General features: G+C 34.6%; 1 protein-coding gene across 6 annotated transcripts in view; it reads right to left on the bottom strand.

The window, feature by feature from the left end:
• The window catches only part of Pcdh17 (protocadherin 17), a 100,563-nt gene extending 75,749 nt beyond the window's left edge, over positions 1-24,814 (bottom strand). For 4 of the 6 annotated variants that reach the window (XM_048791757.1, XM_015486258.2, XM_048791758.1 and 1 more), the window contains exon 1: positions 22,247-24,814. In XM_048791757.1, coding sequence (XP_048647714.1) covers positions 22,247-24,814 — 2,568 coding nt within the window. The remainder of the gene's footprint in view (positions 1-22,246) is intronic. The other 2 variants (XM_048791759.1, XM_048791760.1) reach the window with 1 other exon arrangement.
• Between the last annotated feature and the right edge of the window lie 1,906 nt (positions 24,815-26,720).

Raw genomic sequence — 26,720 nt, 5'->3', positions numbered from 1 at the left:
AGAAATAAAGATATTAAAAAGATTCAATGGGAATTTATGAAAATGAAAACTGCTGTAAGTTTAAAAATATACTGTTAGATTAGACTCTGAAGAAATAAAGATACAACCAGGTTCTAGAAACATTTACCTTAATAATTATATATAAGATGGCATTTATGTTTATCTATATAAGATTTTATATTTTTGTGTCAACACTGTTTTTAAAAATTTGTGATAAACTAGGGAGTGAATGATGTCTATTCAATAAAAAGTGGATCTCTCACAGGTTGCAATATAAAAATGAAGGTGGTTTTAATTGTAGATATATTGATCTAGAGGAAAACTTTTTAAGGAAAAAATGAAAGTAAGTCTTTTTGACTCTTGAAGTCATCATTAAGAAATCAGCTTACCTCACAAACTAATTTCAGGTTGATGTGTAATAAAACAGATTTGTCTAAAAGTAAATGACTCTAGATACAGGATTAAATCAAACTTGAATGTTCAGGATTAAGGAATGGGGAGTATAATTTTGAAGAATCCCTTTGAACTGGAGACATAAGGTTGATTACATACATTGATGCCATTGGTTGAAAACAACACAAGTTGAACTTTTCCCTTAATTCAAAAGCACTGCTTTTCAAACTGATAACAAGCATTCCTTTTGCAGCAGACTAAACTCAAGGGAGTGTTAAGAGGCAAATAACTCATTTTAAGCCTTTTCATACAGACATTGCTTCTGATAGCTTTGCCTTCAACAGAATATATGGTGTGGTTCTTTCTACATCGCTGAAGTAGGCAAGAGCATTTTAAGCCACTACTTATAAAGTTATCTGACAGCACCTATGGCTTTGGAATTTTTAAAGTGCATGAAGTATGGCAATAACTGTATTTATCAGTGGTTTTCAAAATAATACATTTTATACAAGTATAGTGTAGTCGACATTTGTGTTGTGTTACTAAAGTCATAATAAAAACATGGAATGGTCTCACCACATTGAGCAAAAAAATGGTATTCTTTTAAATTAAAAAATGGGAACATCCTGCAAACAAAAAATTACTTACTGCTCAATGAATATGACTTAGATTGTTAAGGTGATCTTAAAATTTCTAGTAACTGTTGTTAACTCTTGTACATGTCATTGATAACTTTAAAAACTGTGTGCTGAAATGTAATTATGTAATTTACAAATACTGAGGAATCATCTTTGGCAAGAGCAAATAAAATTGAGATAATCAAAATTTAAGTGCCATTTGTCGACTGAACACAATGCCGAATACTACTCATCCCTATTGTGTATTGAATCTCGAATTCTAGGAGCCCCCAATTTGCCACTGAACGCCAGAGGTGCTTTCTGTTGGCATCTGTAAAGTGTCATATGCCTTTAGGAAAGAAATCAAAGCACACTAAAATACTATTCTTTCTAACATCCTCAGTTCCCCCATCAGTGCAGTCTGCCTATCCATGTTAGCCCCATACAACACCCTGTCTTCCCTTTTTATTCCAGTTGCAATACAGAAGAAGATCAGAATCCTTTTCTGCTTTTTTTGCCATTTCTACCAGACTTTTCGTCTCTGGAGACTGCTCTGCTTTCTTCCTCCAATGCTCTTTCCATCTCTATTAATAATACTGAAGGATTTTCCCACTGGAAGGAATATCTAAAACTGGATTCTCTACAATTGGGACTCCAAGACTGGAAACTCAAAAATTATATGTGGCCTATAAAAATTCATTACAATTCTGAAATTGCTTCCTCTAGTGGTCTCAACATAGAGAGAAGGGAAGGAGATAAATTAGTGGCATTATTTTACTTATCATCACTATGAATGATGAGTCTTCTGGTAGAAACATTTCCCTAAAATGTTATTGTATTAGTTTTAAGGAACTTTCTAATAAGTAAAAGGAAAATTTTACAGATTTTGAGTTATTTACTCAGACCAATTTTTAGACTGATTCATTTAGCAATCAATTATGGATAGGATTTGAAACTATACTAGACTGAATCAAAATGTGCCTCTGATGCTACCATTGTAAACATTCAGCCCTGGGAGTTTTGGAGTACTGACTTTCATTAGGATTGCAAAACAATATTACTAATGTTTATTATTCACTCTTTCAACTGCCAAAGGGTGACACAGTGGTTATTGTTCACATTCTGTTTGAAACAGAAAAACTACAGCTAAGTGATCTTCATAGAGTTACCTGTCATAATCTCAGTTCATTATAAAATAATGACAATTGCCAGAGACTTTCAGCACCAGTCAGTTGTGGTACTGCCTAAGAAAATGAAGAAAAATTGTGAGCCATCCCTGCATTTTTGAAAATGAGCTAATGAGAAATTTAATGTAACTCGCCTTAAAAGTACTTTTTAAAATTACTGTTACATACTAAGCAAAATTGGTACTATTATCATCTCTAATAAAGTCTCTAAAGGATTTGTACTTTCGTCTTTCTATATATTCATATTAAATTATCTTAATATGTTGAACAGCATATATAATTCTAGTAACTATATGTTTTCTTTGAATAATAACATAAAAGATAATAATGGCGATTTATTTTCAAATATTCTAATGCATGCAGTATGATTAACCATATGATTACTTACCATCATTATACTCATATAAGTTGTCAAAATAGGCACTTTTAAACACTTACCTTATAAATGCAAAAGAAATTAAGATATTATCTTTAGTCAATCATTATGTAAAGTTCCAAAGCAAAATAAAAAAAAATAAGTAAACCAAATGTGTAAGGGAGCATATTTCTGTTATATATTTCATTAGTTTATTTTTTCACAAAGAAATTGACAACTTCAGAAATACAATGATTTTGGTAAACATAATTCACCAGTCTTGTGCCTCAAAATATTAAGTCATCAATCTAAAGATACAGCCAATTATTATTTTTCCTTCTAACTCTTGATTGGAATAGAGAATTTTTAGTTCTTTATAAATCAACAAACCAATCAAACAGCTAATCAACTAAAATGTGTTTCAATAACTAATAAATGCTTTGGGACATTTTGAAGCCTTTATATATAGGCTTCAAAGGTAACATACTTACTTAAAAAAAATTTCTAGGTTTACCTAATTAATGGCTTTGAATTTCTAGTTTCCAAACAAAAAAACAAGATGAGAAAACAATTATGGAAATTTAAATTTAGGGCATAAAAAATGAGTAATAATGGTACATACCCTCAGACATTACAAAGGAAAAGATATTTCCAATTCTGAGGAAAATGTTAATTATTAATCAAATTAGTATTAGGTTACTAGAATATTTATCATTTCCTCTCTGAAATATAAGAGTAAGTATCATATTTAAAATGTATGATTCATTGGAAATGGTCTTTTTTTAGGTAGGCATTCATACCTGAAATTAAAAAAAAGCAAAGTGTCTCCACTAAGGTTAATATTTTTAATTAAACATTAGCACAAAATGAAATAAAATATCTCTAATCTTTATCGGAGTGTCACATAATATCTAATTCATGGATCTACAGCTTTTACTTTGCTTTAAGGCTTTAATTCCAAGAAGCCTTCTATAGTGAAAGAAGTAATGTTACTTCATGACATTCATTTCATGAAACAATAGGCTAACATTCTTCATATCTATTTTTAAAATTATAGACTATCATTTTGATTTTGTTAAAAAAATTTTACAACTGACAAAGTACAAATTTTTGCATACAAATAAAGAAAATTTTAAAAAATTAAGAAATATTGTCAATGGTCAAATGCCTTACAGAGTATTTGGCTGGTGGTCCATTATCTGTTTTTGAAAATGAAATTCTATCAGAACTCAGCCATGCCCACTCATTCACATGTCCTCTATGGCTGCCTTCAAGGATCTAATAAGTATTTGGAACACATACTATGACAGCCCACAAACCCTCAAATACTTGCCATCTGGTCCTTATCAAAAAGAGTTGTTGACTCTTGGTTTAGAAAGACTAAAACTCTGTTCTTAACCATATAATTAAATGTTTTACTCTCTTGCCTCCTGAAGATAAAAGATTATAAAAAAATTTTGGAAATGCAGTATGCTTAATTAGGTCATAGCTTGGGAAAAAAAAAAAAAACTAGTCATTTTCTTTCTTTGTAGGATCTGGACTCCCTTCTGAGTCTACAGTTTCAAAAGCATCTGATTGAAACACTGTTCATATTTTTTTTAAGTGGATCTCAGTGTTTAGTGATTTGGAGCATGTTTATATTAAATTCCAAACTATTTAAAACTTAGAAACCGTACCACCACAGGAACCCCTAAAAAAAAAAATGCACTTAGATGCATGAAGTTTCCTGAAGTATATTACAAATTCCTCTAAGTATTTAGGATAAGAGTAAAGACCCATTTTTTTCCCAGAAACATCTTAAGTCCTTGTTTACTTCCAAAATCTCACACTTCTACTCCCACACCTATTTGGTATTACAACACATTGTATTCTTTCCTTTCAACCTCACCTAGCAGGCATTGTAATTATCATTATTATTTTAATGGAAGGGGTAACTAAGATCTGTGGATTTTCATGAAAAGCCATCTGGAGGTCCCAAGATAAGTAATATAAATAAACTTTTTTTTTGTTGTTGTTGTTGTTGGTACGGGGGATTGAACTCAGGGATACTCAACCACTGAGCCACAGCCCCAGCCCGATTTTGTATTTTATTTAGAGACAGGGCATTGCCGAATTGCTTAGCACCTTGCTTTTGCTGAGGCTGGTTTGAACTAGTGATCCTCCTGGATTTATCATGCTCATTCCAATCATGCTTAATAAATGACCCCTACAGAGTTTCGATTGCCAGGTCACACCCCCTGGAATGGCTGTGTTCCTATAACTATTATGCTTTGAATTAAACACAAAGAAAAACAATGAAATCTATTGGTCAATTTCAATTAGAATTAAAGAAGCAAAGTCAGTATTAAGATTAAATCTGAGCATCCTCCGTGGCTTCTGCAGTCTACAACATGTAAAAATATTTCTACTATAAAGGATTAATCTAGAGAACCTCTTAAAATGATGGCTAGGTCCCCAGTCTGAAACCCTGCAGTACTGTGTTACACAGTAGGTTCTGGCAGAGTTTTGTTGTTATGGTTTTGTTAGTACTGGGAATTGAACCCAGTTGTGCTTTACCACGGAGCCTTATCCCCAGTCTTTTTTTTTCCCCCTCCAAACAAGTTCTCAGAAAGGTGTTGCTGAGGGTCACACTTGCTGAGGCTGCCCAGAACTTATAATCATCCTACCTCAGGCTCCTGAGTTGCTAGGATTAGAGGTGTGTGACAACCTGGTTGGCAAGTTTTTGACTTTCAACATGTGGAATCTTTAAAGAATTCTCCTCCAAATGTAACAGTGTAGGTACGAAGTTTCAGTACTTCAGAGAAGCAATTATTATGCTATATGATGTTCTTTTGCTCTATATACTCCTTTATTATGATAAATGAATGCTAATCATGAGATTTCAAGTGGTGTGGGAGCAAGACCCTCAACTCTTGAATCAGATCATATTAGCTCCTAGCTGTCTGTGTACATGTGGGTAAAAAACTTCTATACTTTAATTTCCTTATGAGAAAAGATGTATGACTGAATACAGATCCAGTCTTATGTATCTATATTGCTAAAATTCATTGTCTTAGAACAATTTTTTGGACATATATCTCTTCATTTGATACCTAGTGTTAGCTTGTCTTCCTACAAGATGTCTCTGCTTAAAAAGCACAGTTTTTAATTAATCTTGATAAAGAATTCCTCCCCGCCCCCAGAGGGGTTTTGCTATGCTGCCCCGGTTGGCCTAGAACTTGTGATTATCCTGCCTCAACCTCCTAAGAACCTGGGATTACAGTCATGTGTTACACCTGACTTAGTTTAAGAAGCTTAAGATATCTAGATACCAATTTTTGTAAGATACTCCACCAAAAATTGGTTATCTTTTTAAATTGTCTATTTAAAATCAAAAGAGACAAAACCTGGTTTAGAGAGTGCAAGTGGTAATTTTCAATAACATTAATTAGTATTCTGGTAAAATTACTTTCTAATCATTGTTCTAAAATAAAATTCTGTTCTTTAACAACTACTAATTTTTTTTACATATTTTTTAGTTGTAAATGGATCTTTCATTTTATTTATTTATTTACATGTGGTGAGCATGGAACTCAGGGTCTCACACATGCCAGCAAGTGATCTACCACTGAGCCACAACTACAGCCCCAACAACTACTAATTTAGGCCAACTGAAATATCATTTACAAAGAAGATATCTACCTATCAGTATTCTAAAGTTTAAGTGCTTCAAAATAGTTTATGATATTTGTTCCTAACAATCATAATAGTGATATGTATTATTATTTAGTCAATACTTAGTATTAAACATATTCCTGGGGTTGGAGATATAGCTCAGTTGATAGAGTTCTTGCCTTGCATGCACAATCCACATTACCATCACATTACCATTGTAGATTAACAAAACAAAAGGTTAGCAGTATCTATATTTGAGTAGTCAATTATAGGGAATTAAACTTGATAAATTCAACTTTCTGAATTTTCAGTCCACAAAGATGTAACAAATTCTTACTATACCCCAGACATTGTTTTAGGTATAGATTTTTAAGTACAACTTTTCCAGTAAGTAAAAGTTCTTATTAAAATTATGGAAGAAATACATACAAAATTTGCAAAAAAAAAAAAAAAAAAAACCACAAAATAAAATAAAACAAAAAAAACAACTCAGACACAAAACTGGAAAACAATTTACAAAAACACAGATTTCTTATCAGTGTTTTGTGATAGTTTCCCCACACCCTCAAGAGTAAAATCTGTGTTTACAAGGGGAAACTAGAAAAAAAAAAAACTTGTTAAAACAATCAAGGAGGAAAGGAGTATCTGGCTCTGCAGTCAAATATAGGCAATTTATCCCTGGAGGCTGACTACATACTCCCAGTTCAATGATAAAGTAGTTGAATCCAAATACATCAGACGAACAGTGTCTGAGTCTCAGTGGCATAGCTTCATTTCTAGAATATCTGAAACAGTACAAAAATCCTGGGTCCAAAAATCTCGAATATTTACATCTCAGTTGTACATGGAGATATTTTCTTTATAGGTTCCTTAATTCCATATTTCCCCTACATATGTCACTTTATTATTGATGATTTGGACACATTGTTATTTAAATCTAAAACATGAAGTATGGAATTTTTCCCTAAAAGAAATGAAAAAGTGAAAGAGTTGCCATTTTCTTTCATAGCCTGCTTTTCTTTTTATTTTCAAAATACGAAAATGAGTTGTCATATATAGCTTGAAAAATAGTTTTTCTTTCTCTGAAAGTACACAAGTTTACTCGAGTTGAGTAAAGTAGTTTATAAAAGTTATACACTTATTATTAAAAAGACAAATTATGGAACTCTTTTCCTGGTCTAATTTGATTTAAGAATGCCGATACCCTTTTCGGTGAGAGGACAGAACATCACCAATATAAAATGGTGTATCCAGTACCATAGTGCATAAATAGCTCAAGATGAAGGCATAACAATAAGCTCTCTTTCCGTTATTGCAGAACCAATAAATAAGCATAATGAAAACCATGACACATTATTACATTATTCTGTATTGCCTCTATTCATTAAAAAATCCAGATGAATGCATTTAAAATAATTCCATGTGTCAAATGATTGTAAGTTTTGCACTTGAGATAATGCTGAAAGGAATATATTCACAGAGCAGATACATGGTCTTATGTGGCTTGTATCAAGATTATTGTAGAAGTACAAGGAATCTGAGCAATAACCACTTAACACCCAAATATTAGTAGCATAGTATCCATCATTCATTGTGCTATGTGTTTTCTGATATTATGGAGTCAATAAAAACCAAATTATAAAGCTTTAGAAAAAGCTTCCCTGTCAATTAGCCCTTGGATGAATTCTCCTCTTTCAGTTTCCCTGTTGATTTAATATACTAGATTACATTAGCAGCAGTGGCTTGTAAATAAGGAGTATCTGAATCCTTTTAATGGAGATATGCTGCCAAAATAATCAGCTTCACACTTAATAAGTTTCTAAGTATTTGGAAAAGCTGTGAAATGGGATTATAAGGTTAAACTGTGTACATCTGGCTTGCCACTATGTAAATATTTCAGAAATTTGATCTCATGGGCCAAAGAAACACCTGTCTAATCATGACTCTTTTCCAAGTTACATGAACTTCAGTGAGCAAAGCAGTACATAAACGCTGACAAGAAATCCTAATGGATTTGCATAATGTACTTCATATGCTAGGCACATAATTTATCATATCTCAACCTTCTAAGTGAATACATAAGAAGCATTCTAGAGAGGTTCTGTAATATCATACTTATCTTGGCAAAAAACCGTGGGGGTACCCAAAATTTGAAATTTAGGACAATCACTTGAAATGCTAAATAATCGCATTGATGTTTTTCTTTTGCTATGGTATGTAATTTTAGCATAATTAGATATTATGAGTATAATTTTTGTGTAACACGAACCCATAGAATAATTAATGAGAGGTAGGAGTCTGTGCATAAAATAACAGTAAAATTTGAGCAGTTGCTCTAGTTAATAGAAACTTTAATCAAGTTGAATAGTAGTTGCTTTTAACCAGATTCAAGCTTAAATAAGTATTTTGACTCTTTGTCAAATCTACACCAGCCCATTAAGCATGATTTTAGTTTTTCAAGTTGTCTGTGAAAAAAGTAATTAGGTTAGAAATGCATCCGGTATGGTTCTTATCAAATTAACTTAAAATGTTCAACTCGAAAACACAGATTTGAAAACTATGGCCCCAAAATGGCAGCTAAAGGTCATCAAGTCAGATTTCTAATTATATTTCCTGGGAGCAGATGGGTGCAATGAAACCTAATGATTGAATTTTAAATGCTTTCATGCACCTTTTATCTGTTTCCCAACATGTTGATTCTACCTTAGTGCTTTAACAAGATAATAGGTTTATTACAATTAACCCAGTGAAATGATATATCCACTTTCCAATTACTTATATCATATTACCTGGGGATATTCAACCAGAGCCCCTTTCGTTTCTTCACTCCTAGAGCACTTCCATTACCAATACTGTGCTTCCACCTCAAAAACCCAAACAATAACAATATTCAATAACAGGTGCTTCCTTGGAGATTAGATTTCTTTAGTGAAATAATGAGTAATTAACACAAATATCAAGTTCAAGTTTGCAGAGTCTCAATGGGAAATTTCAACTAAAAATAATTTTAAGGAATTTATTTACTAAGTTGGATATAAAGTTTTATTCATTATATGATAAACTCATCAGACCTGCATTGTCATAAATGCAGGAAGAAAAAGATTTACCAAGAAATAAAAGAAAAAAATTAACATTCTATTTTTTTAGGAGTGGCAGTTAGAAGATTTTATCTTCACTATACCTTACTAGTACACACTCCTGCCTGAAAGAAAGAAAAAGAGGGCGCTATGTTGGGGAGTTTATTTTATAGTTTAGTTTTAGTTTTCTTTCATGAAAAAGAAAATAAATATTTTAACTCAAAATATATCCTCAAGCCTGGATTAATTTTTAAATTTTAACTACTATACAACTCTTTGTCTATCAACTACGTTTTAAAAAATGACAAACATAATATTATTTAATCCAACCCATACTGATATGTCTATACTATGGAAATTCAATTATATGAATTCCAGGTGCATATGTGTGTAAAGTTAAACATAAATCCAGTGAGCACCACCTTGTTTCATAAACATATATACTAAATTTAGAAATATTTAACATATATATAGATACACAATATATTAAATGTCCCCATAAAAGCCACATCTTTCACTGAGATATCATATATGAGACAATGTGAAAAAGACAAGAATAGAATTAGAACACATCAGTACAAGATAGAAATAATAATTCCTTTCCTTTTGCATCTCTCAACATTAGATGTTTTAGATAACCCTTTTCAAATGTTTGAAGAACTTTTTAAAGTTTTTAAGCAGACAAAATGTGTTTTCAGATTTCATAGTTGATATAAAACTAACAAATACCTGAAAACTGATAATTTTGCAAAATGTTCATATTTTTTACCAACATTCTTTGGAAGTTGCATTTCCAGTAAATATGTAAGCTGTATTTTTTGAAAGAAGGCATGTATATGTACATTAGTTTAAGAAAAATTCCCACAATGAGAGGAATGAGTAAAATTCAGACTGAGTATGACAGGTCCAGTTTCTGTCCTATGCTGTGAGAGCACATTTGCTCTGCAAAAGGCCTCTTGCAAGGAGACAAAGCCAACACATATCTGATGGCCTCCCCAGGTGGATAAGTAACACTGATTGCTGGTGTACCTTTAAAAAAAATTCCAAATGTTTCAGAGAGAATTTACAGATAAACTTGTATATAAATGTGTATATAATTTTTACACTAAGAATCCATCATTTGTACAGTAATTTTACATAATAATTAACACTATTAGTTAAATCTTTTATATACATATCTTGTATACAGCTTTTAAAATAATTCCTAAACATGGTAAAGTTACATTTCAAAGCTCCTTTTTCTTTTTTTTTTTTTCCCCCTCCTGTTTCTTAGCTACTCTGGCAAGTGAGGATCCATCCTTGCTTTCTTCCTTTCTTTTTTTCCTTTTTTCTTTTTTTTTTTTATGGTGCTGAGAATTGAGCCTAGGCTCTTGTGCATGTTCTGCAAATGCTTTATCACTGAACCACATGTTTAGCTTTAAACGAATTTTTAATATGGATTGAAAACTCATTTTGCTTGAGAGCATTATTCTAGTAAACCCCTGTATTACTTATATGGATTTTGCAATTAAAATGTAAATTTTAAATTAATTTCAATTTTAAATTAAAAATTCCAGATAAATAATGACCACATCAAAATATAACTTAAAAGTGGCAAACAGTTTCAATGAATTTTTAAAAAATGATTTCACTATTTATCAATCAAGTAAGTGGTTAGGGATTAGACAACTCCACAGACTGGGGAAGTATTTTAAATAACATTATTGAAAGAAACATGATGAAACATGATGTTTATTTGAATACTTAGTTTATTTTTCCTCAATAAGTGTATGCAAATCTCATTACCACTTACATAAAGTAGATTTTGAAATTTGGGGGAAAATCATGTAAGTTGGCTTATTACTATTATATATATTTGGTAATTGTCAATGTTATGTTCTTATTATCAAATGGCAGATGGTAGGTATCAAAGTAATAAAATCATAATATTATATAACAACCAATAAAAAATAATTGTAATTTCAAAATAACTGTTTTTGATCTAGGTAAAATCTAACTTTATTTAAAAAATGACAGAAGTATTCATACTTTATGCAGTATTGTCACAAACATAAATATCTGAAAAATTATTTAATACAGACAAAATTATCAAAATAGATTACTAATTTACTAAAGCTGGATGGGACTTGAAGCTTAAGTAAATCAATATAGCATCTTAATTGCATAATTTTAGTGTTTCATGAACTATACTAAAAAATGGGAAAATATATTCTATAGTCAATGCAATCATCTCTTGATATAAAAAAATACAAGTATGCAGGTTCATGTGTGTATATATTATATATTATATGTGGTTGCATTTATAATATAAAGTGATTCTGTGAAAGCTTGATGTTCATAATTGAAAATATTATTCACTTGTTTTTCTCCATTAAATTAATTTGTAACCAATAAAATCATATAAATTTTTTTGTAGTTATTTAAAAGGTGATGAGTATAAATTAAAATTATCAGAACATATCATTTTAAAATAAATGATTTACCAACTGGCCCTATCTATCTATCTATCTATCTATCTCTACCTACCTACCTTAGACTTTATCCTTAGTCCATACTTCAGCTAGATAGCATTGGTGATCATTGGAAATTACCTAACTGTAGAAGTTTTGATTTCCTTGCCAAGAGTTTATATTTTCTAATGTGCCTATTATATACCAGAAACCATTAGGTGATCTCAACTCCATTGCCAAATATGAATCCTGTCTTCAAGTATTCTGCTATCTAGACTTCTTTGAGATAAAATAACTCAGTCTTACAAATAGAGAATTAAAACACCAATCCAGAGGTTCAACAATATTCTTACTTAATATCATGTACTATTTTGCATGTGGACCAATGCAAACTTCATACTAGAAATGGAGTTATGCACTGCCACCACTGCAACAAAATGGAGGGAATGGAAAGTAACAAGGTGTCACACCTCCTGTTATCCATCCAGTTTTAGTATCTTTATTGTCCCTCTTAAATCCTAAGACCTCAAGTAGCATTGGGATCAACATAGAATAAAGTTACTTCCATGGCTTTTTACTTTACAGATTATTTTGCCATACTTTTTTTTTTTTTTACCTAATAGTTTTAAGTCATGCGTTCTGAACACTGCTAATTGGTCTTACTCCAATTTACTTCCAGTTTAACTGGACTACAGAGGAGAGTAATGGGAAATAGTATATACACCTTTCCTGAGATGTTACATGTCAACTTTTCACCCAGGGCAAAACTCAGTGTCTGATCTGTGGATTTTTATTTCTTGAGATTTACTACAGAAACACTGACATAACCTTTAACCAGAGCAAACAGAGCCACTCTAATAAGCAGGAGACACGGAACCTACAAATGCACAAGGAACAGAAAGATCCTGGCAGGAATTAATCTACCATTTTCACACATCTGCCCAAGGGAGGTATTGTAATTGCAAAAATTTACTCTAAGACTGCTGAGACTCATAGTAATTATGTTTCTTTTTTTTTTTAATAGAAATAGCCACAGGTGGTAACAAATTGGGTTTTGAGATGGGGAACTGGGCATGCATTCTAACCCAAATTACTATGTAATTGTCTTGATTATAAAAAATTGTGAAAAGTCTATTGCTCAAAATCAGAAGAAAAACGTCTATTTAAAAGTAATCCTCATCTTTTTTAGTTTCTCTTCACTTAGGCACATTGCTTCATTTGTTGGTATTGGCACATCTTATAACAGGGCCAGAGTGTAGAATACACTTTTGACAGTAACCCTTAAAAATCCCGGTGAGTGGGATATTTTTTTTAATAGGATAGTTCTCTTATTTCCATCCTTATTAACTTCAAGGGATAAATAGTAGCTTTCCTAAGAAGGTCAGGACCTAGAATAATTACTACCCATGTTTCTGCCAACAGTGAAAGTGCAAGGTTAGAGATATTTTCTTTTTCTATGAGTTGATATTAAAATGTTTGCTGTTTTATACATATAAATATATATGATATTTCATACACACATGTAGATAATGTCAATATATCAATAATCTTGTAACTTACTCCACACTTAGGTTTATGAAGTAATACCAAGATGTTTTCACTGATTTCTATATTAAGGCATTCCATGGATACCTTGACCAGTAAAAGTCAATGTATACCTTCAAAATTACTTTTTTTTATCGAGGAATTTCTGATTTACTCAGTCAAGATTATAATATGAAATAAGGTACTGACTTGAAACAAAAACAAAAAATAATCATTAATGTAACATGACACCATACAATGAAAAAATAGTAATGAAAATAAAACAAATGATCAAATATCTTGCCTTAAAGGCATGTGAAGGTAAGTTTCTATGAAATTCTTAATTGTACCATAATGAAAACAATAATAAAAATGGACAATTCATTTATCATTTTTGCATGACTTATAACTTCTCGTAATCACATTTTAATACAAAAAATTGATTTGAGATATAATTTTATAAAATAGATGAAAAAACTGCAGAAGCAAAATAGAAAACAAGAAATTTGTGTTCTCAGAAAATACAGCAACAGAATTCACCAAAATTTAGAAGATATACTGAGGGTCAAAATAAAGTATTTTTAAAATTGTGAAGTTTTTATGACTAATATTTATATAATGATGTATCATTAAGAAGTGATTAGATTTGAGCTAGAAAATATTTTCTTTTCAAAGCAAACTCACCTTTGATCCAAAATACTGAAAGGAAATATTTTTGTAGTAAATTTTATGAAGATTTGAAGCATATTATTTTGCAAACATATGAAACATCGATAAAAAGCATATACTGCTACTTTTCAATTGTGCTTAGTAATTCTTCTCATGATAAACCATAGGTGAATTGCTTTTATAAGTTCAGTTCTGCATATACAATTTGCTCTGCTGTTGTGAAAGAATACCAAATATACATCAAATATTGAGTCATAGAATAATTTCAGTATAATCTGATAAAGTATGCTATGCAAGAAATAAAATAAATTGCTTTTTGCAAACGTATTTATGGTGAGTCTTTTCTCTCTGTGATGAGAAAAAGAATGTTCTATCTTAAGGGTGAAAAGTATAATGTTAGGCTTCTTAAACTGATGGAAATGTCCATACTACAAATATAAATTTAAGAATTTTTCTAAGATATGGATTGCCAAAAGTTGAACTATAACATTTAGAAAGATATTTTAACTACTGAAACTATTTTTGTCTCCAAAAAAAAAAAAAAAAAGCCTGTTGCTTTTACATTCTTAAAAGGAAACCCTTGGAATAGGGTATAACCAAATTTTTACATGTATATATTTCAATTTGTGTTTTATTGAATTGGAAGACCTGGAAATTATGTATACATATAATTATTAAAGATTCATTTAGAGATACTATGAAGGTGTGTATAAACTTATGACTTATGCTTAAATTATATTCTTAAAAAGTTATTTCAGAAATACACATGAAATTAATGCTGTGTGTCATTCCTAGACTATATTATAAACACATACTAATAAATGCATTTGAAACAAGATTATGTGATATATACATACTTTCACTCAAGCATGCCACTTTAGCACAATGTGTTTGCAGGATACCAATTTCAAAATTTAAAGATACTAGTTAATTTACTATGTTCTCCATAATAAAGAAAGCTGAAAAAATTATAGCACCATAGTCAATGGAAGCTTATTTAGTCATGTTGTAAGTTAAATCTGTTATTTGAAAGCATGTTTGAAACAATATTACAACTTTTCAGAATATAAGGTTATCATCTATATCATGTATTAATATAATTTACAAACATATAACCAATGTTTCTTAAAAATAGTAAATATCTATAAAATAATTGTGAATGCACAGCTTTGAAACTTAAAATTGACTTTTAATGCTTTAGTTTTCAAACTCTACAAAGGCTGCTTTTAGCTGATAAAGACAGTAAACAAGAAACTGTCTTTTAAATTGTCACTTTAATGTGTTCCACTAATTAAAATTCAGAAATGTTACAAGTTTGAAAAGTATTACATAATTTTTAGGCAAGATATATTTCAGAACCAATCAGAGGCTTATAAAATTATATTTATCTTCACTGTGCCCACTTTTCTTAAAAGAAAAATATGGTTCATGAGACTGTTTTTTAAATAGAAATATAAAAAAATATAAAGATAATACAAGCTTTCAATATTTCAAAATGACTGAGATAAAATGCATTTATAATATCAGTAAATTATTTTAATATATTCTACTCCTCTAATCAGACCAAAGTCTGTCTATGTAGATTAGTTACATACAAAGTTTCATTTATACAACCTGTATTTATCCTTTGATCACAAAGCTTGTTAACTTAAATAGTCTTTTATTGTTATGATTCATTTTCCCATAATTATGCTGTTTAACTGTCTTATTTTTTGAATAAATATATGCAAATTCACCAATCACATTCAGCACAGTTATGGTAGATACTCAATGAACCATAAGAACCATTTCAGTATAATAAAAATGCCTGGAATAGATCCAGGGCAAGGCCTACAAATACCAGTAATCAGAATATCACTAGGACCAGAGCAAACAAAAGTGTGTCACATATGTATCAATAGATTCTCTGAAACACTGTCTGAAACCAATTTTTTAACCTCACTTGAAGAACTTGATGCACACAAGTAAAAGATGCCACCCACATAGCCACAATTTTGCATCTATATTTTATTAGATTTTTTTGAGTTTTACCTTAAAAATATTGAACTTAAACTTCTGCAGTAGCAAGGAAGCAGGAGTCTGCTTCTGCTTAGTCACAGCAAGGATGTTGATGCCATTAAGGACTTCTTTATCATAGATGATTTATTTCAAGAGGCCAAAGGATAGCAATACATCACTGTCAAAGCTAGTGGTGAAAGCTATGACTAACTGTAAAATACTGTATGCCATTGAAGGAAATTCTTGTCAAAGTCTCCTTTACTAAAGTAGTTTGACAATAGATTAGTGTAGGTCTGATGAACTTTGAAAGTGTTTTGTAGGTGGGTGGCAAAAGTCACACTATCTTCAAAATGATAGGCAAACTGAACTTTATACTGTTCTGTAACAACTCTACCATCATTGGTTGAAGGAATTTAATGCAGAAAAAAAAAATCTCTTCCCTAATGATTTTACTAAAAGATGACTTCAAGATAATACCCTGTGGGATTTATTAAACAGAAATATCACTGAGGGGAATACATTCTAGAGCAGTGACTAATATCATAATTAGCAGGTGCATTTGTAAGAATTTACCCACTATTGAGCGTATTGCAAGACTTCTCAGCATCAGGGAGTTAAGTTTTACTTCCTAACTGGCATGAGCCCAATTATAGTGACTTCTTCCTTCTGTAGTTCTTTCATCATCAGGCTCTCAACATACATTTTCACAACACTTCCAGCCATGCTCCAAACAATGTGAAAATTGCATGACAATAGTTTTTTTTACCTTTTTAAACCTATATAAAATCCAATCGCTGAAGGGTAATCGTTCCTTATCTCCTCATCTCTAGGATGACTGTGTTTTATGGAATTTCAAATTTTGGAAACTTTAAAATGGTTAAATCACCAAGTTCTAACATGTTTTCAAGAAAACATACGTTTGAATTTCTACTTAAAAAGGAGAATTTCTTTGAACTATAAGAAATATAATAATAAGCCAATATTTTGAGTATTCACATATATCATACGGAACATATAAAGACACATATACATATAAACACATATTAAATTTTGCCAAAATATTTTTCATGCTTTCCTAAATGTATGCAGAGCCAAACTTTTTTTACCACAATAAATGTATATATATATATATATATATATATATATAATCTTTATTAATTTTAGAAAACAAAATATTTTTCTTAATTTGTACCTGCTATCCTTACAGATTTATTTCTGTTGCATTATATTACATAAGCAACACTAACAGAAAAAATTGAAATCTGACATTTAACAATAGTGTTAAAACATAAAATACAAATATTATATTTTATAAAGTATTAAATGCTTATCTAAAGAGTGTGAAGCGTTTCTTTTTCCTTAAAATACCTAAAATTCATGATTTTAATGGAGATAATATTTGGCATTATTTTAAGAATAAATGCTTTAACCTCATATATAAGAATTGTATTATAAAGAAGCAAGTAATGTATATTATTGTATCAATTTTATGGGAAAAATTCTCTAGAAAGTATATTTTGTGTGTTTTTATGCATGCCTTGAAAAATATAGTAAATAGTTGCTATCTCTTTAAGGAAATGTAACTTTTTTAATAGATAAAATGTATGTTCATATAGTTACAGATTTTAAAGCATACTTTTCTGTGATCACATAGAGCTTTAAATAACATGGGGATGCCAAGAATAAAATCCCAAGTCTTTGGTACAGACTCATATGTGATAATATATATTGAAATTATAGGACTCGCTCATACAACTCAAGTAAAATTAAAACTTATCTTACTCCTACACTTTTAAAAGCCTGGTGAATTATTATCTGCATTAATATGACAAAATATCACCTAGCTAGAATTTTGGAAATTTCATTGAAAACTAAAAGCTAACGAATAAAGAAATTATTGCCTGATGAAGTGTTATCAACTATTATTAAAAAAAATAAGATTCTTTTGTTTTTCTTTACTGAGAAATAGAGAAATACCCATAGATTTATATCGGAGCTGAAATTTTCTCAGACACACATGTAACTATGAATAAAAGTATTAATGAATATAATGAATAATGGTACTCATTTTGAAATTTTAAAATAATTTAAAACTCTTCTCCAAAGAAATTTTAAACACTTAATGGCTGATTACATTTTAAATTAAGTTTACTACTTTATTTGTACTATTTTTAATGCGTAATAAAAGAAAAATGTTTAATGACTGTGATTTGTTCCTCTGAACTAGAAATTACTCCCCATATGTTTTCAAAACATTTCAAAAGGAAAAACAGTCCAGGAATGATACACTCAAACCACCACAACCCCTATTAATAGATATTATATATAGTTTATAGAAATTAAAACATATAACTAATCAAAGGTGCCTCCTTAGAATAAAAGTTGCAGCATAATACCTGCAAAATTATAAATGACAAATGAAATTGTTCACAGTGTATATTTGTTACTAATATCATTAATATCCTATAGTATGAAGTGTGAAGGAGGTCAGGAGTTTGGGAATCATTGTAATGAGTCTCTATACTTCAGAACCTCCTGTATTGGAGAAGTGGGAATAACATGGGTAGTGGATAATGTTGCTATTAAAGAAAGACTTTTACTTTCACCTTTCATTTTGAAATACTGAGTTTATTGTTTATACTATGATATCTAGTTCTCTACAGATCAATCTCATTTTTATATATTTGGATGGAATCTATGTATTTACCATGTGCTTAATTCTTTTTTATTGAAAAGGTCATACATATATATCAAAAGAATTCTATAATCCTATCATAAAGGATGTTTATGAATCATTAAAATCATTAAACGTTATGAATCATTAAAATTGATCTTCGAAACACCAAAAAATATATTTCTTTAAAAATTTTATTTTAGTAAATCTTATTTTGCTGGTTTAATACATTTCCTTTTATGAAATCATGTTAAAATGACATGTAGTAGTACTTAAAAAAATGGAAAGAGATCTTCAAACAAAATTGGAAATCCTATCAGTGAGAAGTCCCCAGCTTCCTCACCTCTTAGGAAGCCTTAATCGAAAACACCTGTTGATAAGTCACCCTAAGACATAATGAGAAATTCTTGATAAGCCAAAATTAGTAGTTATACTTATTATTAATAATCTCCACTTGACTTTAGGTTGCATATTATCACATGAAGTAATGCACATGGAAATTGCTCCTATGGAAAAGATTTTATAAATTTGTGTAACTATCTATCTGCCTTTCCCATCATAAAATCTTTGCTCTTATGCTTCAAAATCAGTCTTGCAGTTTTAAAATGAACAAATTATTTAATTATTAACTATGTTTGGTATAATTGACACTACTGTGGGTAATTTTATTCTATTAAAATCTATTGTTTAAACACTATATAGGTTGCTTTAATTTATTCAAGGAACTTGATAAAAACCTAAAGTAACATTCTGTCTCACAAACTCTTGTTTCTATACAGGTTACATGATTATTCTAGATCCACATTCAGTAAAAGCACTCTTGTTCATAAAAAAAACCTGCAGACATTAAAATTTACATCTTAGATGCTATGAAACACACATAAATGCTTTGGTGCTTAAATAAATCTTAACTTTTGCTGTAACATGAGCCTTAGCTGTAACATGAACCTTATAAGTCACAAAGTTCTTAAATTTTCTATCATCACATTGTACCAGGGTATTGAAACACACTTATAAAATTCTTTCCAATTCATTTGGTAGAATTATATTCTGAAACTTCTAAGCAGCCTGAAAAACACTGGAACAAAAAGATGAACCACACCTAGTAGCTGTGAGTACAAGTGAACTTTGTGGATTCAAAGTCTACCTTCAGAAATACACATGAAATTAATACTATGTTTCCTTCCTGGGCTATATTATGTACACACCTTAATAAATGCATTTGAAACAAGATTATGTTATACCGATGTGCTTTCACTCAAGCATGCCACTTCAGCACAATGTGTTTGCAGGATACCAGTTTCACAATTTAAAAAGACACTAGTTAATTTACTATGTTCTCCATAATAAGTATTGAGATAAAACTGATACGTTTAAAAATAAATAAATATATTAGGAATTTACAGAGAATCCCTTAGAAGACTGCAAAAACTCAATACAACAAAAAGCTATTTTAACAGTTGATGCTGAGAATATTTTCAGGACATAAGCAATATGGGAATTTAAGTTACTTTGAAAAAATCAAACTTTGTGTCTTTGGCATGGGTTAAGATTCTAAAGGAGACTATCAATACAGTTTGCCTTTTGTTTTTTGCTTAAATTGTATATTTGTGTGTGTGTTTGTAATTTTGACTTTTTAATGTTAATGAGAAGAATCATCATCATTATCACTCTTAAGCAGTGACCAGCTTCAAGGACAGCATGTTGTAAATACAGCACAGACATCACTGTCTCTTAAAAACTTCTGGATATTTTAATCAAACATTGTTCCCCACTAGTCTCACCAAGAAATCAGACTTGCTGAGAATTCAACTTGCACCAATTACTTTTTTGTTGTTAGAAACTAAATGGAAATTCAACTTATAGCAATTGAAGTGAAGGATTAAGCATTAACCCTTTGTGACATCTTTGCATTGTTAATGGTATAACTATAAGAAATGTTACAATAGACATGTATTTATAAAATAACTGTAATAGATTCTAATATATATTTTAGAACTGGAGTATAGTTCAGTGGTTGATTGCTTGCCTCCAATGTGCCCTGAATTTGACCTGCAGTGCTGCAAAAAATACCTATACACATATATACATTTCAGCATTATCTTCCCCATTAGAAATATTATCACACATACCAATTTTACAGTCACAGAAAGACTTGCACAGAAACCACATTTTTAAAATGGGAAATTCCTTTTAGGTTTATATAGAACTCCCCAAAATCATGATTACTGATATAGAGTTAACACTATAAACGTAGTATTTAATACTATAATTGATACATTAGTATTAAACAATATCAAGAATAAGGGTTTGTTTTACCAAGATATTGTGCTATTATAGGAAAATATGTTTTGCTGAAAATTAGCATGTGGAACACTTATTATGTGAAAGAATAGGATTATTAAATTTTGCTATTCAATTTTAAAATGAAAACATTACTGAGTCAAGTGTCATTAAAAATTATTTGCTTTTCAAAGCATAGTAATATGAACAAATTATTTTTCATTTACCTTGCACTAATTTTCCTCCCAAAGTGTCACTTTTAGTTAAGCTCAATTTAAACTTCAAGCACTGCTCATCCAGAGTAATTTGTAATAACACACATTCATAATGAACAAAAATTAAGATTTTCTGAGACACAACTCAATGTGAATAAAAGAAAACTAGACAGAGTGGTCATAATACAGCCACCTTTTTAAAGAATTTGTATCTATGCTTTGTCAGTCATTTAGTTTTTGTCGTATATTAGTAGATTTGAATCATACTAAATAATATATAATAAACATCACTTAGAAATACTGAAAATCACACTATGTAAACTAAATGCAACCTAAAATCCAGTGCAACTTTGCCTTCCATTTTCATTAGCACAAAATGATTCTGTGACTCTCTTGCATAATGATCCTGTGACTCTATTCATTCCTCAGTGACTTCAAAAAACATCAGAAAAAAACACAGGATACAACAAATTTTAAGTTTTTCCTAGATATTTACAGGTCACTACCCCCAGACTGGATTGATTCAAACTTTTGGAATAACTTCAAGTGTTAAACTCACAATTCAAAAGCATAAGTTACACTAATGCATTATGCTGCAGTTTCATCTGAAGAATGAATGAGATCTGTGTCCTTTAAAGCACTTTTTAACTTTTTGGGGAGTGGTGACTTAGTCAAATTGAATCAAGCTCTAGAATTCTGACTAGTTCCTATTCTGTAATTTTAGAAGCTAATATTTAGATATAATTACCTTTCATTTTAGCATCAAAAAATTTAAAATGAATTAAAGTCTTTTAAAGAGAATTACCTTTTTTCTACTCTGGAATTCCTATTTCAAAAAGTAATGTAGACTAACAAAGTACAATGAACTAGGACTACTGTACACTGCTAACATTTTGAAATCTACAAAAATAAACTTTAAAAAAGCAACAGAATTAAGACATTTACATCTTACAGATTTCAGACTATTATATGTGAGGGTTTATGTGTAAAATCTGATGTACACACAGTGTTAAAGTTTAAACCATTTTCAGTTTTAAAATTCCCCTCACTGCTGCTGGCAGCATGGCTTGTCCCGTTTTAAAGGTTTCAGGACAGCTCCAACACCAGCAATAAAGTGAATTCAGTCCCAGTTATGCTAAAAGTCTCCTACCTGAATTATGGACATCCGAGTGGCAGGGGTCTCGCTCGCGTTAGTCCCTTGTCCTGTGAAGCTGGTGTGGCAGCCTGCGTGCCCCTGAGGGACAGTTAGGTTGTTGGAGGCTGGTTTGAGATACATCACCTCTGACCGGGGCGAGCTGAGGGGCAGGCGGGTTTGGTAGTCGAAGTACATGGGGGAAGTGGCCAGGGAGGGACTGCTCACCACGTTCATGACGTTCATGGCGTTCCTCTCTTCCACCTCGCTCTGCACCAGCATGATATCATTTTTGTTGATCTTCTTCTTCTTGCCCTTGCCCCCGCCCAGCTGAGGATGGCTGTATTCGGCGATGCGGCAGTTGTAAGTGCGGATCTCCTTATTCTCGCGCTTGCACTTGACAGCTATGGTGATCATGGCCGCTAGGAGGATGATGGAGATAGTGCTCAGAGTCACAATAAGCGGCAGAGACATGTCCCAGTGGTGTTGTTCGCCATTCACCCGGGGTACCCCTTCTGGCAGGGAGCCGCTCACCGACCGGATAATGAGCTTGGCCACAGCGGACAAGGTGGGCTTGCCATGGTCTGTCACCTTCACCACCAGTTCCACCACGGGTGTCACGTCCTCCCAGAAAGGGTGCAGCGTGCGAATCTCGCCGCTGGATGGATCAATCTCAAACAGGTGGTCATCATTGCCATCCACAATCTCGTACGTGAGGCGCCCGCTCTCGCCAAAGTCGCTGTCTAAGGCGCGCACCGTGCTTACCAGGTAGCCCAGGCCAGCGTTGCGCGGGACCTGAAGCTCAGCGGTGTCGTTCTGCAGCGTGGGAAGCACGATCACTGGCGCGTTGTCATTCACGTCTAACACTGTCACTCTCACCGTGGCATTACTCTCCAAGTGGGAGGGTGCTCCAGAGTCCTTAGCAAGCACCTTGAACTCAAAAGCCTTGGTCTGCTCGTAATTAAAGGAGCGCAGGGCATATATGGCCCCGTTGGTGGGGTTCACAGACACATAGGTGTAGATGGACACGTCGCCGATGTGCGAGGGCAGAATGGAATAGGACACTGTGCCGTTTTGGCCCAGGTCGGGATCCTGGGCGAGCACGGAACCCAGGTACTCTCCTGGAATGTTGTTCTCATGCACTTGAAGCACGTAGAGCCCTTTGGTGAAACGAGGAGGGTTGTCATTCTCATCCAGAATCTTGACCGCGAACGACTTGGTGGAGTTGAGTGGAGGTGAGCCTCCGTCCCTCGCCACGATTGTCACATTGTACTCGTCCTGTGTCTCTCGGTCCAGCGGGCGGTCAGTCACCACCGTGTAGAAGTTATCATAGTTCTCCTCAAGCTTGAAGGGTACAGAACCCCCGGGACCGCCTAGGCCGCCACCACCGCCTGTCCCTCCTCCACCTAGGACTCGACATTGCAGCTGCCCGTTTTTGCCCGAGTCTCGGTCAGTGACCCGCACCAGGGCGATGACTGTGCCGGGCGGGGCGGCCTCGCTCAGCGCCCCCTGGCGCACCGAGACGAAACCAATGGACGGCGCGTTGTCATTGCGGTCGATGAGCTTGACCGTGACCTTGCAGTGGGCCGGGATTGGGTTAGGTCCCAAGTCTCTGGCCTGTACGTCTATCTCCAGCATCCCATTCTCTTCATAATCCAGGTTGCCCTTAACACGAATAAGGCCGGTCTTCGGGTCTATGGAGAAGAGCTCCCGCACGCGGTCGGGCACGTAGCTGCTGAAGGAGTAGAGCACTTCACCATTGGGACCCTCATCAGCGTCCGTGGCGTTCAGATCAATGACTACGGTGCCCAGCGGGGCGTTCTCGGGCAGTTCTACCAAGTAGGAGGGCGCCTCGAAGACCGGGCTGTTGTCGTTAGAGTCTATCACCTTCACATTGATCTGCACGGTAGCAGACCTTGGCGGCTCGCCGCCATCCAGGGCAGTCAGAACAAGTGTATGGTGGTTCTGTTGTTCACGGTCCAACGCCTTCTGTATGACTAGCTCTGGGAACTTGGTGCCGTCGCCGCGGGACTTGACGTCCAGTGCAAAGAGACCGTGGTCATCGCGCGTGAGCAGATAGGTGCGGAGCCCGTTCTCGCCCGCGTCCGGGTCATGTGCGCTGGTAAGGGGAAAGCGGGTTCCCGGGGCCGCGTTTTCGGAGATGTCCATTTCGATCTGATCTGAGGGGAAAGAAGGAGCGTTGTCGTTGATGTCCTGGATCTCTACCTTAATCATACAGATTTCCTTGTCGTTGGCGAACACCTCGAGGGACAGCTGACACTTGGCATTGTGGCGACACAAGGACTCACGGTCGATTCGCTGTTTGGTGTAAAGCAGCCCACTATCGGCGTCCACGTCTAGCAGGTGCGGTGCCGAGTTCTCCAGCACCCGGTAACTGCCCGACTTCCCTCGCCCGCCGCTGCCACCGCGTTCAGCGGGCGGAAGCCCTGGCTGCAGTCTAGCATCTTTGCCGATGTTGCCGATCACGGTGCCGGCCCCTTGTTCCTCAGGCACTGAGTAGTTGAGGTTTTTGAGAGTCAGGGCAGGGGCCCATAGAAGGAAGCAGCAACAGATGGAAAGGTACATCCCAGACCGGTGGGGTGGGGGCAGAAGCAGCCGGGCTGGAGGGGTAAGCCTGTGGGTGCGCGCCAGCCTGGGGCCCGGGAGGAGGGCGCGCGCGACGCGAGCCACAAGTCTGTAGGTCCTTTCTTCCTTCCGCACCCGGGCTGCGGCAGCAGGCAGTCTCTCCTTATTCCGCTCAAGTTCCCCGAACCTGTTGATCTACAGCATCCGCACTGGGGGAGAAGCAGCGGCGCAGCGGAGCTGCAGCGGCTTGGAGCAAGGCGGCGGCTCCCTGCGGCTGAGGGCGAGCCCGGGGCTTTGTCTCTCCCGCCTGGACTTCAGGAGGCTCAAACTTGAGCGATGAGGCCGGCGATAAGAAGGAAATCGAGTCTGGGAGGGATGATAATGAGCTAAAGAATCGGTAGGTTTTCCTGGCTCCCGCTAGGGCGCTGCAAATCCACTCCAGCCGGTAGCCTACAGAATACTCTTCACATCGGGTGGGGGAGGGTTCGGGGAGGTGTGTCTCCAGGCAGATCGGAAAGTGAAACCCTTACTTGTTACTCGTCTCCCGTGATGAAATTGATGGGAATGAGGAGCACGAACAGAGAGTCACAGATATATTTTTTGAAGCTTCGTTGGCGCACTGTGAAATGTCTGCTTGCTGCGCAGGCTGGTCTGTTTTCAGGCAGTGTTTTGCTGCATTTAGAGATCTAATCTTGCATTGCTGGCTGAGGCAACGGCGGCGGCGGACTGCATCTCCCAGCCAAGCGTATTTTTTTCTCTCTCCTTTCCGAGCAGCCAAAGGGAGGGGAGGAAATGCAGCACATAGAACTAGTGTCCCGATTTGTAGTTTCCTCCCCCTACCAGGCTCCTCCCTCTCTTCCTCGGAAAAGGCTCTCCCCGAAATCAAGAAAGCCACAGCTTGATCAGCATTTGCGGTGTGAGTCTATTGGGAGGGGAAAATATATAGATATATCTCCGCCTCTGGTCGTGGAACACACTCTGGTATCTACGCGAAGCCAGTAGCCGCCACTACCATCCCATTCTCTTCCTGTGAGCAAGGACTTCTCTCCATGCAGTTTAATTCCAGTTTGCTTTTCTTCCCAGGCAAAAGGAAATCAACAGGCAACTCATGGTTGGACGTGCAGATTTGAAGGGGGAGGGAGGAGGCAGAATAAAAAGGAGGGGGGAGCCACCCTCCCAGTCCTCCAACACACACTCTTCCTGTCTCTCGCTAGAAGAGAAACAGTCTCTGCATTCACAGGGCTGGGCTGTCAAGTGCCTCTCTTTTCTTTCTATTCAGCACCTCCTTCCAATGGCCCAGTCTCCCAGTCCTCTTCATCTAGAAAAGAAAACCTTGGCGAAGAATAAAAGTGGTGAATATTTGAAGAGATTAAGGTGCGGGTCTTTTCTCTTTTCCTAAAAATAAAAAATAAAAAATTAATAGTAGAAGGAAAGGGCTAGATGAAAGAAACACATCAAGGTTTGGCGTGATGCATTCTGCAGTCTCGCTATCACATAGTCTCTCTGGGTGACTCGGGAGGGCAGAGGGTGAGAAGCTGCGGGCCGCGGCGGACCTGCCAGAGGAGCCCACCCCGGGAAGCTACCTCCAAGGGGAGGTTAGGCAAAGGTTTGTCTACACATTATTTCGGGTTCTCGAGACGCCTCGATATACGGTAATGACACATCTAGAAATGCAGGTGTTCTGATCTGCCGGATGAGTCAGAAGCAGCGGAACGAATCGTATTCACTCTCGCCTCATGGTCCTCCCTTCACAGACATTAGTTGCGGCTTCTTCCTACCGCTTTCTCTGACTCACTCTATAGAAAGAAAAACCAGATTCATGTTTCGGAGGGAAAAAAAAAAAAAAAAAAAAAACGAGAGAAAGGGAGTGGGGGAGGAAGGTGAGGCTGAATCCAGGAGCACTTTT

Source organism: Marmota marmota, unplaced genomic scaffold, assembly GCF_001458135.2.
Source record: "Marmota marmota marmota unplaced genomic scaffold, marMar, whole genome shotgun sequence".
In the NCBI taxonomy this organism is placed as follows: domain Eukaryota; kingdom Metazoa; phylum Chordata; class Mammalia; order Rodentia; family Sciuridae; genus Marmota; species Marmota marmota.
The sequence above is the reverse complement of the archived record's forward strand: the minus strand, read 5'-3'. Positions and strand labels throughout refer to the sequence as shown.